The following is a 14,306-nucleotide window of genomic DNA, read 5'->3' on the forward strand; positions in this document are numbered from 1 at the left end:
TTGTGTGTTTGAAAACTTCCTTGGTTTAACATTTCTGGAAGGAATTGTGGATTTTCTGTTTATAGCTCTTAGGAAGGCAACTGAAAGAGAAGAGAACAGTATGAAGTTCAATGATTCACTTCAAATGCTCTTCTCAACTGTTTCATATGGACACTGGAGTTATTTCAGTGTCTGCAGAGAGTAACTCTTGTTCTAAACTTGGAGTAAGTTCTTTCCTGCCTGGCTAAATGTGTCTCCTCAAAGTCCACTCTCTGATTATGAAACCTCCAGTTAGTAGCCATTGGAATAAAATCACAGACATCAGAGGTAGCCAGAAGGGACAATACAGCCCAGAGCCTCGATGGCAACAGGATCACAATATGTCCAAGTGATGCTGCTGGGAACAGGTCTCTCTCTGCCCTGCTGTGAGTAACTTGGGTGCTGGATGCCACCTGCTTCCCAAACTGTTTGTGCTCCTGAAGAAAGCTTTGCTTCTCTTTTGTTGGTCACCTCATCGTGCCCCTCTGCTTCTCATCTCTTCCAGCACCTGAACATGGAACATTTGTGCCTGTCTCTCCAGCAGTCCCCACCCTTGCTGGCTCTATGGACTTGTACATAGTCACAGAAACAGGGGTAGATGTGTCAGGAGACAGTCTGCTCTCCTTGGTTTACTTCTTGCCTCATAGAATCATAGGAGAGCTGGAAGGGACCTTTGAAAGTCATCTAGTCCAGGCCCCCTGCATAGACATTCCCAATTAGATCAGGTTGCTCAGAGCTCCCTCAAGCCTGACCTTGAATGTCTTCAGGGATGGGGCCTTCACCACCTCCCTGGGCAACCTGTTCCAGTGTTCCACCACTCTCTTAGTAAAGAAGTACTTCCTAAAGTCCAATCTAAATCTATCCTGCTCTAGTTTCAAACCTTTGCCCTCTGCCCTGTTGCTCCAGACCTTCATAAACAGTCCCTCTCCAGCTTTCCTGGAGGTCTCTTTCAGCTACTGGAAGGCTTCTCTAAGGTCTCCTGGGAGCCTTCTCTTCTCCAGGCTCAACAGCCCCAACTCTCCCAACGTGTCTTCATAGGAGAGGTGTTCCTGCCCTCTGGTCATTTTTGTGGCCCTCCTCTGGAGCTGCTCCGTCAGGCCCATGTCCTTCTTGTGTTGGAGGCCCCAGAGCTGGACACAGCCCTGCAGGTGAGGTCTCAGCAGAGCAGAGGGGCAGGATCCCCTCTCTCCATCTCTGGCCACACTTCCTTTTCTCTCAGCTTAGCACAACTTGCCCACAGTGCTGTTTGCCACTTAAATTTCTATGGATAAAAAATGAGGGAAGGAAAATAGAAAAGCTCAAGAGACTGATGATAGAAGGAAACAAAAATAAAACAGTGAGGTCATGGAAAAGAGAAAAGAAGAGCAGAGAACAGCCTCCTGCAGAGCAGGAGAAAGAGCAGAGCAGACTGAATGCACTTTTGCTACATAGGTCTCAAAACAAATTGTCCAGAGCAGTTAATGTTTTGGACAATCATCTCTGTGCTTGGCAGATTTCTTCTGCCTTGAGGTTTTTTTGGGGTCTTCTGGTATTTGTGACCCTTTGTGACCCTTGTGCAGAGCCCTGCAAGGGATGCACATAGCAGTGCACTGCCTGGGTGCTCACCCCTGCTCAGGGGTGGCTCTAACGCAGCAGTCTGACAGAGAGCAGCTGGGTTTGAGTCTCAGCTGATCTGCAGGGTCTGGCAGGGGCCTTGGAAAAAGAGCAGCAACTCTTCCTGCAGCAAGCTGGCTGAAGGGACAGTCCCAGATGATTTTTCTTTTGCAGACAAGTGACAGGACTGTAAATGTTTTGGTAACTGAAACTGTCATCAGCATTGCTGAGCATCTTCGCTGCTCTGGCCTGCAGCAGGGACTTGTAGGTCAGCCTAGAATAGAATCACAGAATGGTTTAGGTTGGAAGGGACCTCAAGGATCAGCCAGTTCCAACCCCCTGCCATAGGCAGGGACACCTCCCACTAGAACAGGTCACTCAAGGCCTTATCCAACCTGGTCCTGAACACCTCAAAGATCACATTGGGTGATTCTGTGCTCCACAACCTCCCTGGGAAATCTGTGCCAGTGTCTCACCACCCTCACTGCAAACAACTTCTTCCTAACATTCACTTTCAATCTCCCCTCTGCCAGTTCAAACTTTCAATTACCAGACCTTGTCAATAGTCCCTCCACAGCCCTCCTCTAGCCCCCTTCAGATACTGCAAGGCCACTCCAAGGTCTCCTGGAAGCCTTCTCTTCTCCAGGCTGCAGAGCCCCAACTCTCTCAGCCTGTCCTCAGAGCAGAGCTGCTGCAGCCCTCTGAGCATCTTGGTGGCCTCCTCTGGACTGGCTCCAACAGTTCCATGTCCTTCTTGTGCTGGGTGCTCCAGGACTGCAGGTGGGGTCTGAGGAGAGCAGAGCCAAGGGGCAGAATCCCCTCCCTTGCCCTGCTGCCCACACTGCTCTTGATGCAGCTGAAGGACTGGGCTAATCCTTGCCCTGTTGTCTACAAACCTTTGAACTCTCCCACTCCTGGTGGGGTGTATGTGTGAGCTTTTCATCATTTCTTGGCTCACTTCACTCCTGGTGCTTTCTAGGTGTTGAGCAACAGAATGTGACTGAGATCTGTTTCTTCCAGTACGTGAGTCTCTGTGTGCTGGAGCAATTAACTCCTCTGCTATGTGCACACTTCTCTTCCCAAGAAAGATGGAGCAGCAGCACACTGTGTCCAGGGGCAACAAGCTGCAGAGCAGGAGGAGGAAGAAATAAGCTTGAGTCTCTTTCCTGTGCGAACAATCAATTTGGCAGGACATTGATACAAGAGAGGTCCCTGTATGATTTTGTCAGGTAGCAATTGTCCTCTGCTGCCTCCAGATGGGAGTTTGATCTTATCCTGTTAAATGAGGATTGATGGAGCAGCTTTTCTCACACACTCCAGTTTTGTTCTCCTGAGCCAACCACTGAAGGCAAAAGGATGCTCCAGCTGAGGACCATGCTGGTATTCAATTAGATCCATTAGACCAAGATTGCATTTTGGAATGAATTAATTTTGAGTCAAAAAACAAATTGTACAAGTTCAGTGAGACCTCATCTGTCAAATTGTTACCAAGCCTCAGCCACTAAGCTGCACAGAGTCTGCTGCCTACTGACAGCTCCTGAGGAATTCCATTCACAAAACATGGAGAAATACTTCTGTGAAAGACTAATTTGGATTCTCATTATCTGCAAAACCTGAGGGGTTCTGCAGCACAGCTCTGCTGGGTTCAAGCCTCCAGAAGACAGTTAGTAAAATGTATTCCACCATCATCCCTCACTTGGGCATCCATTGGATGCTTGCCCCCACATGGGGATCCAGTGGATGCTTGCCCTCACTAGGGCATCCATTGGATGCTCTCCACCATTTGGGCATCTATTGGATGCTCTCCACCACTTGGGCATCTATTGGATGCTCTCCACCACTTGGGCATCCATTGGATGCTCTCCACCACTTGGGCATCCATTGGATGCTCTCCACCACTTGGGCATCCATTGGATGCTCTCCACCATTTGGGCATCTATTGGATGCTCTCCACCATTTGGGCATCCACTGGATGCTCTCCACCACTTGGGCATCTATTGGATGCTCTCCACCACTTGGGCATCTATTGGATGCTCTCCACCACTTGGGCATCCATTGGATGCTTTCCAATATTCGATCCTCCCAGCTGGGAACAGAATATGAGTTGTTGGGGTGGGGTGGCCATGGACCCCTTGGGCTCCTGCCACCTTCCCAGCTCAGCAGCTTTCCCCAGGAGTCTCCAAAGCTGTGAGCACAAGCCTTTTCCTGCTTAAATAGCAGCCCTTCGAGAATCTGCTCCAGAGCAGCTCCCACCCTCGGGTGAGCCAGAGAAGCTGCTGAAGATCTGTCACAGCCTCCTTTGCCCAGAGCTTTGGGTGCTCTCTGGCACCACTGGGAGCCCCAGGGCTTCCCAAGCCCTGGATGATGAGATCCCCCTGGGTCTCATCACCTGAGCTGATGCCTTTGGAAGCTGTTGTTTTGAAGTGCACATTTCCCTTTGTAGCTGTGGGTGGCTTCAAGATGTAAGGAAATGGACTTGGGAGTTCTGGAGCTCTTCTCACCTAAGGAAACCTGATAGAGAGAAGCTGCTGCTGGGTTACTGTGGTGAGAATTAGCCTGAGAACTTGAGAGTCGGGAGGGGAGTGCTGCATTCTGATCTGTTCACACTTTCAGGGATGGGCAGCACTTTTTGTCTCTCTCTTTGCTTTTTAAAGAAACAAAGAGTGTTGCTATGCAGCTGTTTTGCTAGAGAGGCCTCTTGCAAGAGGACAAAGCTGCAGGTCCAAATCCATGAGGTGTTCTGCAGCCTTCCTTGGAGCCTGCAGTTTGCTTCGGGCTGCTCATCCTCTGAGCAAGTCCTGCAGCAGTGGTAAAGAACTGTAAGATTCAGGAGCTGCTTCCCATGACATGTGCCATGGGTTCATCTGCTGTGGCTGATAGCCTCCTGCTTCTTTAAACAACTGCCAGGAGCTGCAGGCTAAGTCGTATGGGATCGGAGAATCTCCTGTGAGGAGAGACTGAGGGAGTTGGGGCTGTGCAGTCTGGAGAGGAGAAGGCTCCCAGGTGACCTCATTGTGGCCTTTCAGTGTCTTAAGAGGGCGACAAGAAAGCTGGGGAGAGACTTTTTAGGATGTGAGGTAATGATAGGACTGGGGGGAGTAGAACAAAGCTAGAAATGGGGAGATTCAGCCTGGATGTTAGGAAGAAGCCCTTCAGCATGAAGGTGGTGAGAGCCTGGAAGGGGTTGCCCACGGAGGTGGTGGAAGCCTTCCCTGGAGGTGTTTAAGGCCAGGCTGGATGAGGCTGTGGACAGCCTGATCTAGTGTGAGGTGTCCCTGCCCATGGCAGGGGGTTTGGAACTGACTGATCCTTGTGGTGCCTTCCAACCCTGGCTGATTCTATGATTCTATGATGATGGCTGGAAAAGACTTCCAGGATCACCAGGTCCAGCTGCCAACCTTACACCGTGTGATGACTCTGCACTAGTGAGCATCCTAAGCCATCACAGGGATTTTTCTCTCTGTCCTAGCACTGAAAGCTGTGCAAAGTAGCTCCAATGGAAGCACAGAAGTTTGGTGACCCACAAGGTGGTGACTACACACAGCAGTTTTAAGAGGATTGTGCCAGCTGAGTATTGTGCCAAATGAAATCAATAGCAGGCAGTTTGAGCACCCAGGAGTTGAATAGATTTTAACTGAGCTCAACACTAAGTGGTGCATAATTACTGTAGGCAGTGGAAGGAGGGGAAAAACAAAAGGGAAGAGAGCTCCAAATGCCTTCTTTTCCCTGCAGCAGAATCATAGAATCAGGCAGGTTGGAAGAGACCCCCAAGCTCAGCCAGCCCAACCTAGCACCCAGCCCTGCCCAACCAACCAGACCATGGCACTAAGTGCCCCAGCCAGGCTTGGCTTCAACACCTCCAGGCACAGCAACTCCACCACCTCCCTGGGCAGCCCATTCCAATGCCAATCACTCTCTCTGACAACAACTTCCTCCTCACATCCAGCCTGGACCTGCCCTGGCACAGCTTGAGTCTGTGTCCCCTTGTTCTGTTGCTGGGTGCCTGGCAGCTGAGCCCAACCCCACCTGGCTACAGCCTCCCTTCAGGCAGCTGCAGGCAGCAATGAGCTCTGCCCTGAGCCTCCTCAGCTGCAGGCTGCACCCCCCCAGCTCCCTCAGCCTCTCCTACAGGGCTGTGCTCCAGGCACCTCCCCAGCCTTGCTGCTCTTCTCTGGACACCTTCCAGCACCTCAATATCTCTCTTGAATTGAGTGTCCCAGAACTGGACACAGCACTCTAGGGGTGGCCTGAGCAGTGCTGAGCACAGGGGCAGAAGAACCTCCCTTGTCCTGCTGCCCACACTGCTCCTGAGCCAGCCCAGGATGCCATTGGCTCTGCTGCTCCTGGGCACGCTGAGTATCCTTCAAGCTTCTTGATGGTGGAAGAAAACTATTTGGCCTCATTGGCTCATCATGTCCAGTATTTTATAAGGAAAAAAAAGGGAAAAAAGGAAGAGTTTTATGCTGTTTGTCTGGATTCTCTCTTGCAGACGTGGGCAGAGTGGGCTGGTGTCTGTTGCAGAAAGCAGGGCTCCGCTTGTTCCTTCCCGTGCGGTTCACTGCCGAAGCCAAGTTGCTTTCTCTGGATTCTTCTAGGTGTAAAGTGAGCTTCAGCTTTCCCAGCAGCCTGTTGCTGTTGGGGCTTGGTTGGTTGCTTTGTTTTCTCTTGGTAATGATCACTCCTTTTCTTGTCAGAGCCATCTGTCGGGCGGTGGCTTGGTGGTCGTATGTGTGACGTCATTTACTTGGGCTTTGAGGAGTGACATCATATGTACGGCTGCTAAACTGCTGCAGGGGACATCACCTCAGCGAGAAACCACGGCAGGCCTTGGGCAGGCTGGGGACACAGCTGCTGGGCACGCTGGGGAGGGTTGGTTTGTCTGCAATAAAGGAGATTTGCCAATGAGGGAGGCGTTGCTGTGTTGCACCCGCGCCGCTTCTGCCGCCTGCCGAAGGAACAGGTGGGTGGGTGGGTGGGGAGCAGAGGGGGGATTGAGACTGGGTGTCAGGAGGAAGTTCTTTGCAGAGGGGGTGGTGAGACACTGGCACAGGTTGCCCAGGGAGGTTGTGGAGCGCAGAATCACCCAATGTGATCTTTGATCACATTGGGCGATTCTGCGCTCCACAACCTCCCTGAAGGTGGTCAAGGTCAGGTTGGATGAGGCCTTGAGGGACCTGTTCTAGTGGGAGATGTTGCTGCATGTGGTAGGGGGTTGGAACTGGCTGAGCTTTGAGGTCCCTTCCAACCTAACCCATTCTATTATTCTATTATATGATCTGATGGATGAGTGGATGGATGGATGGGTGGGTGGATGGATGGATGTATCTCTGGAGGTGTTCAGGGCTAAGTTAGATGAGGCCTTGAGCAACCTGTTGTAGTGGGAGGTGTCCCTGCCTATGGCAGGAGGTTGGAACTGGCTGAGCTTTGAGGTCCCTTCCAACCTAAACCATTCTATGATTCTATGGATGGATGGGTGGGTGGATAGGTGGGTGGATGGATTGGAAAGGGTTTTAATGTGCACTGATGGGCTCTGAACATTAGAACTTTGCTCAATACCAGATGGAAGTGATTCAGTCTTGGCTTTCCCATGATGAAATGTTGTGGTTTAGAGCTTCATTCCTAAAATATTTAGGTACAGTCATTAACTCATAGTAGCAGAGGTGATTTCTCATGGCTAATGCCATGAGAGCACACACACAGAGCCTTTCAGGACATTCACACTGTCTCCCAGTACCACAGTGTATGCTCAGCTTCCCCCCTCTTGTTGCCAACATAGAATCATCATCACAGAATGGCTTTAGCATGGTGTGGAACAGGGAAAAGGAGAGGGAAAGTGCCACAGCAACATTGCATTGGCTTGGAGAAGTTGAGGAACTAATCTTCCCCTATCACCACCATGCAGAGAAGTGTCCTGATGCAGGATTAAGGCAGAAGAGAATTAACTAAAGTTCCACACTCTCACTGCACCCTGGCTCAGCCCTGGGCTTGCCACAGGGGAGAGAATGAATGGGAAAAAAGCCAAACCAAAACACAGCCAACTGACCTCTCTACCTGAGATCTTATTTCCTTCCAGAGGCAAAAGTCCTTCCCTTTGCCCTGCAGGCAGCTCAGAGTGAGAGAAGGCAGAAGCTGCCACTTGATCAAAGAGGACCTTGCTGTTCAAGCTCTTTGCTTAGGTACTTATCGAGGAGCAAAGGCCAAGCAGTGAGGTTTAAACTCTCTACCCTGTGTCTCTATGACCTTAGCAGTTGGAGGAGCTCAAAGCAGGTGACATATAGCATAAAATAATCAGTGTGGAGGCTGTGGCACTGAAATGCTTTTGCCTGGAAAACATGGAGAGAAATCAGTGTGAGTGAACTGAGCTACACAGGTAGAGCTTTGGGCAGGTACCAGACCTCTTTTGCAGATCACTGAGCAAAATGCAAAGCTTTTGAAGACTTTATCCAGTATTTAGTGGTCCTCTGTTTTGCCAGGAAAACAAAAAAATAAGTGCCTGGTTAAAATCCTGCATTTTAGTGAGGCAAAGTAGTGAAAACTCAGCATTCCCTCGGCAAGCAGTAGGAGTTCTGCCAGAATGCTAGACACAGGTGCAGAGAAGAGGCTTTGGAAGCATGGGTAGTGGTGATTTCTGATCCTCACTTGGTCACTTTATCCCCCTGGTTTATTTGCTTTTACTAACAGCTTTTCCTTTCTGTGCAGAGAATGGTTCCAAGTCTTTCCTCCACTGTAAATTACACTGATACTACCTTAGAGCCTCTGGTGACTGAGAACTCAGTCATCCGGCAGAAGATCATAGACTCGCAGTTCAAATGCTACGAGAGGATGAACAGAGCTCCTCCCTACAAGGAAAACGGTAAGAGAGCTCTGAAAGGTACCTCTTGGTGTCCTGCCATGCTTGCCTATATGGCCAGAAATGCTTCCTGGTAGAGCTGTAGAATGCCTCAGGTTGGAAGGGACCTCAGACATCACCTAACTCCAGCCCTCCTGCCATGCCCAGGGACACCTCTCAGCTAGGCTCAGCTGCTCAAGGCCAGCCTGGCCTGCAACACCCCAGGCAGGAGGCAGCCACAGCCTCCCTGGGCAGCCCGGGCCAGACTCTCACCACCCTCACACTCAGCAACTTCTTCCTCTTCCTCAGCTCCACTCTCCCCCTGCTCTGGCCTCACTCCAGCGTCTCTGTGTCCTTCTTCTGTTGGGGACAGCAGAGATGGAGGCAGGATTGGAGGTGAGGTCTGAGCAGAGCCAAGGGGCACAATTCCCTCTCCTGCCTGCTGCCCACACTCCTCTGGCTGCAGCCCAGCAGCCCTGCTGGGCTGCGTGTGGGCACTGCTGGCTCCCGGGGAGCTGCTCAGCAAACAACACCCCCAAGGCTCTTTGTTCAGAGCCACTCTCAACCCATTCTGCACCCAGCCTGGATTTGTGCCTGGGACTGGCCCAACCCAGCTGCAGGACCTTGCATTTGCACTTGTTTTCTTCAGCTGACTAACTCCTAGTTCTTTCTCAGAGTGCAGCCTCCTCCCTGCAAGCAGCAGTCTTCTTCACATTAACTTGGCCTCCTCTTAAGTGCTAAGAAAGAAAAAGAGCCTGGAATGATCCCAGGGCATGCATCATAGAGTCACAGAGTGCATTGGGTTGGAAGGGACCTTTAAAGGTCATCCAGTCCCAGCCCTTCCTCCCCACGCAGGCAGTTCCTTGGTTATCGATGTTTCTGCCTTGGTGTCTCTCGTGCTTGTTTAGGGATTGGCATTCTCCAGGTCCTTCCAGCAGGCTGGGTGTGAGCAGTGATCTCTCAAATATGAAGCCCATTCTGCTTGCACTGCTCTGCCGTTTGCCTCTCACTCCTGTATTGAGACAAACTGCCCAGGGAGGTGGTGGAGTCCCCATCCGTGGAGGTGTTCCAGATGTGGGGACAAGGATGTGGTTTAGTGGCCATGGTGGCCTTGGGTTGATGATTGGACTTGATGATCTTGGAGGTCTTTTCCATCCTTAGTGATTCTGTTCTTTGATTCCATGATATTACAAATTGATTCCTAAAAGTCTTTGAGATGCATCTGCAAGCTAGAGGAGAGCATGAGAACGCCTGAAGGAAAGAGAAGAGGCTGCTGATGTGATGGCTGCTTAATTACCTGGATAATTAGCATTAGCTACATTTAACTTGGCAGGAGGAAAATAGATGTGCAGAAAACCTGAGCTAATGAAGAAAAAGGGTTCATGAAAAGATCTTCTTTTTTGCTAGACATGCAGTCTGGATAAAAAATACTTTGGAATGGTTTAGGCTTTCAGGTTTTAATCCTCATCTGTTGATTTTATTTTGACTCTACAAAGTTCTTGGTGCTAACTGAAACAGCTCAGATGGATTTTTACAGCTTCCTTGTTGTGGGATAAATTTCAGAAGCAGAAGCAACAATTAGCTGCCCATACTCAACGACCTTGCAGTGATTATTATCATAGAATCATAGAATCAACCAGGTTGGAAGAGACCTCCAAGCTCATCCAGTCCAACCTATCCCCCAGCCCTAGTCAGTCAACTAGACCATGGCACTGAGTGCCTCATCCAGGCATTTCTTGAACACCTCCAGGGACAGTGCCTCCACCACCTCCCTGGGCAGCCCATTCCAATGCCAATCACTCTCTCTGTGCAGAACTTCCTCCTAACATCCAGCCTAGACTTCCCCCGGCACAACTTGAGACTGTGTCCCCTTGTTCTGTGGCTGCTTGCCTGGGAGAAGAGGCCAACCCCACCTGGCTACAACCTCCCTTCAGGTAGTTGTAGAGAGCAATGAGGTCCTCCTTGAGCCTCCTCTTCTCCAGGCTGAACAACCCCAGCTCCCTCAGTCTCTCCTCATAGGGTTTGTGTTCCAGGCCCCTCACCAGCTTCCATATGATAATGCTTTCAAACTCAAGCTGTATGGTCAGAGCATCCACTCTGAAACTCCCTTGGAACCAAAGCCAAAAAGAGCAGCATGTCTCTTGTGGAATCATTTTGCTTGGAGAAGACCTTGAAGATCATTGAGTCCAACCATTTAAGAGCAGTGTGGGCACCAGGGAAAGGGAAGTGAACCTCCCCCTCTTCTCTGCACTGGTGAGATCTCACCTGGAGTACTGCATCCAGTTCTGGAGCCCCTGGGACAGAGGAGGGATGTGGAGGAGCTGGAAGGTGTCCAGAGAAGGGCCACGAGGATAATCAGAGAGCTGGAGCTGCTCTGCTGTGAGGGGAGACTGAGGGAGTTGGGGCAGTTCAGTCCGGAGAGGAGAAGGCTCCCAGGTGACCTTATTGTGGCCTTTTGGGATCTGAAGTGGGCTACAAGAAAGCTGGGGAGGGACTTTTTAGGCTGTCAGGTAGGGAAAGGAGTTGGGGGAATGAACCAAAACTAGACATGGGTAAATTCAGATTGGATGTTAAGAAGAAGTTGTTCATCATGAGGGTGGTGAGAGCCTGGAAGGGGCTGCCCAGGGAGGTGGTGGAAGCCTCATCCCTGGAGGTGTTTAATGCCAGGCTGGATGAGGCTGTGGGCAGCCTGATGCAGTGTGAGGTGTCCCTGCCCATGACAAGGGAGTTGGAACTGGCTGATCCTTGTGGTGCCTTCCAACCCTGGCTGATTCTGTGATTCTCTAACTCTGCCAATGTGGTGCTAAGCCATGGCCCTCAGCACCACATCTCCCTCCTCTTCCCTTCCACCTGGTGCTCATCACAGAATAGGAGAGGTTGGAAGAGACCTGTGGAGATCGAGTCTAAGCCCCCTGCCCAAACAGGATCACCTAGGGAAGAGAAATACTGTTCTTCTTTTCCCAGGGTAAACTGATTTCCAGTGGAAAATAACTAAGCAGTAGGGAGTTTGTTACCTGAATAAATCCAGAGTGGATCAGCACAAGGTGTTCCAGCAAGCAGCTTCTGTGGGCCATAGCATGTCACACCTCTCTAGTGGCAATCAGGAGTGAGCTGCCTCCTGCTCCCTGGTAGGGGCATCATTTCTGGGGCTGGGAACAGTCCTTGCAGGGGGCACAGCCTCAGCAGTGCTACCCTCCCAGAAGGGGCATGATGAGGACAGGGTCACAGCATGTCTGCCCAGACAGCATCAGCAGGCAGAGCTCACCTCTTACAGATTGGTCTTGCACCTGCTGCACTTACCGACCTCTGATGCTGAGCAGTGCAGCAACCCTACAGGCAAGTAGTTCTGCAGGTGCTTCTGCTTTGGGCTGGGACATCCCTGCCAGCCCTTCCTGGCTTCCCATTTCAAGGACTGGATTTTCAGAGCTGCTGACCAGCAAAAGGTGAAATGAAATGGCAATGAAAAGAGATTTTCAGAGCTGCTGACCAACAGAAGGTGAAATGAAATGGGGGATCTGTAAGGTCTTTGGGTAGCACATGGGCTTGGCTAGCATCAGGTCAGCAACAGTACCCACCTTGGAGCACCTGAATGCCACTCACAGGATTTGTACTGCAGACAGAAAAGAGGATTGTCTGCAGACAGCAGCAGTATTCCTTGAGAGGCTTTGGCAGAGGATGAGGAGAGGGCTGGAGCTGCTCTGCTGTGAGGAGAGACTGAGGGAGTTGGGGCTGTTCAGTCTGGAGAGGAGAAGGCTCCCAGGTGACCTTATTGTGGCCTTTCAGGATCTGAAGTGGGCTACAAGAAAGCTGGGGAGGGACTTTTTAGGCTGTCAGGTAGGGATAGGAGTAGGGGGAATGAATCAAAACTAGACATGGGTAAATTCAGACTGGATGTTAGGAAGTTCTTCATCATGAGGGCGGTGAGAGCCTGGAAGAGGTTGCCCAGGGAGGTGGTGGAAACCTCATCCTTGGAGGTGTTTAAGGCCAGGCTGGCTGAGGCTGTGGGCAGCCTGATGTAGTGTGAGATGTTCCTGCCCATGACAAGGGAGTTGGAACTGGCTGATCCTTGTGGTGCCTTCCAACCCTGACTGCTTCTGTGATTCTATGATTCTGTGGTTCTGTGATGCAACCATTCTGTGATTCTATGTTCACTTAACTGCTGCCTTCCTCTTCTGTCTCCAGGTCTGTTCTGCAACCGCACGTGGGACGGCTGGCTGTGCTGGGATGACACTCCTGCTGGCAGAGTCACTGCTCAGAACTGTCCAGACTACTTCCCAGACTTTGATCCAACTGGTATTGTGCTTCTTTTCATCACCTTGTCGTCACATGCCATCTTATATCATCAGATACCTGGAATATTGCATCCAGGTCTGGGCTCCCCCCTTCAGGAGGGACAGGGATCTACTGGAGAGAGTCTAAGGGAGGGCTACAAGGATGCTGAAGGGGCTGCAGCACTGCCTGATGAGGAAAGGCTGAGAGCCCTGGGGCTGCTTAGTCTGGAGAGGAGAAGGCTGAGAGGGGATCTGAGCAATGTCTATAAATAGCTGAGGGGTGGGGGTCAGGAAGGAAGGGAATGGGACAGGCTCTGCTCACTTGTGCCCTGGGATAGGACAAGGAGCAATGGATAGAAACTGCAGCACAGGAGGTTCCACATCAACAAGAGGAAGTGCTTGACTGTAAGGGTCCCAGAGCCCTGGCACAGGCTGCCCAGAGAGGTTGTGGAGTCTCCTTCTCTGGAGCCTTTCCAGGCCTGTCTGGACGTGTTCCTGTGTGCCCTGAGCTAGGTTGTCTGGTCCTTCTCTGGCAGGGGGTTGGACTGGAAGATCTCCAGAGGTCCCTTCCAACCCCTAACATCCTGTGATCTGTGATCCTGTGATCTTCTCTTCTGTGGAAAGATTGTCATGGTAGTGTTAGGACTTGATGATCTTAAAGGTCTTTTCCAAACAAAACAATTGTATGGTTCTGTGCAGGTCTTCAGAGCAGTGGGTGGAAGCAGGCTTCCAGTGGCATCTTTGCAGCCTTGGGAAATCTCAGTTTGGCTGAAATGCAGATTGGGTTGCCTGATTTATCTGTTTTCCTTTGTCAGATATATTCTATATATTTCCATGTCTGTAACTGTCACCCGAGGGGTTTATGGCACCAGCTTTGTAAAAGTATAAGCTACTTAATTACCACATCAAAACATTTTTGCCACCTGATTCTCAGGCTTTGTAAGGAAGATGAAATGCTTATGTGCATGAAATATGCATCAGCATGTTCTTTGTTTGTGCTTTTTTGGTTGGAAAAATGTCATTTTCTGGAAGGAGAGGAGCAGAAATAATGTTCTTTCAGTCCCCAGATTTCAGCTGCTGGTTGAAATCCTCACACAAGTGCCAGCATCTCTGCAGACTAAGAGAAGTAAATCAAAGGACAAATGGAAGGAGAAGTCAAGGAACAAATATACTGCTAAATAGGGCTGAGGAAATAATAGCCTCCAGTGTAACTCCACAGAGTATTGTTTGAAGAAAGATGCAGCTCAGAGAGTCACAGAATGCTTTGGGTTGGAAGGGACCTCAAAGCTCATCCAGTTCCAACCCCACCTCCCACCAGCCCAGCTTGCTCCAGGCCCCATCCAGCCTGGCCTTGAGCACCTCCAGTGGAGGGACATCCACAGCCTCCCTGGGCAACCTGTGCCAGTGTCTCCCTGCCCTCACTCTCAAGACTTTCTTCCTCATCTCCAGTTTTAAGTCTACCCTCCTCATGCTTCCATTCCCTCTCATCCTGTCACATGGAGTTGTGTGCTCCACACTCAGGACATGTTGCTTGTAGGTGATTCTTGATGCCACAGTGTGCTAAATCCATCCCAGACCCAGAGTACCATGCAATC

The 14,306-nt window shown here is 50.7% G+C and overlaps 1 protein-coding gene across 8 annotated transcripts in view; it reads left to right on the forward strand.

The window, feature by feature from the left end:
- The window catches only part of CALCR (calcitonin receptor), an 89,357-nt gene that overhangs the window by 48,653 nt on the left and 26,398 nt on the right, over positions 1-14,306 (forward strand). For 7 of the 8 annotated variants that reach the window (XM_064166813.1, XM_064166815.1, XM_064166816.1 and 4 more), the window contains 2 exons: positions 8,311-8,464; positions 12,623-12,733. In XM_064166813.1, the coding sequence (XP_064022883.1) occupies positions 8,311-8,464; positions 12,623-12,733 (265 nt within the window). Of the gene's footprint in view, positions 1-7,712; positions 7,788-8,310; positions 8,465-12,622; positions 12,734-14,306 lie in introns of those variants that run through there. The other variant, XM_064166817.1, reaches the window with a different exon arrangement.

The sequence above is a fragment of the Pogoniulus pusillus genome, chromosome 28 (genome assembly GCF_015220805.1).
Source record: "Pogoniulus pusillus isolate bPogPus1 chromosome 28, bPogPus1.pri, whole genome shotgun sequence".
In the NCBI taxonomy this organism is placed as follows: domain Eukaryota; kingdom Metazoa; phylum Chordata; class Aves; order Piciformes; family Lybiidae; genus Pogoniulus; species Pogoniulus pusillus.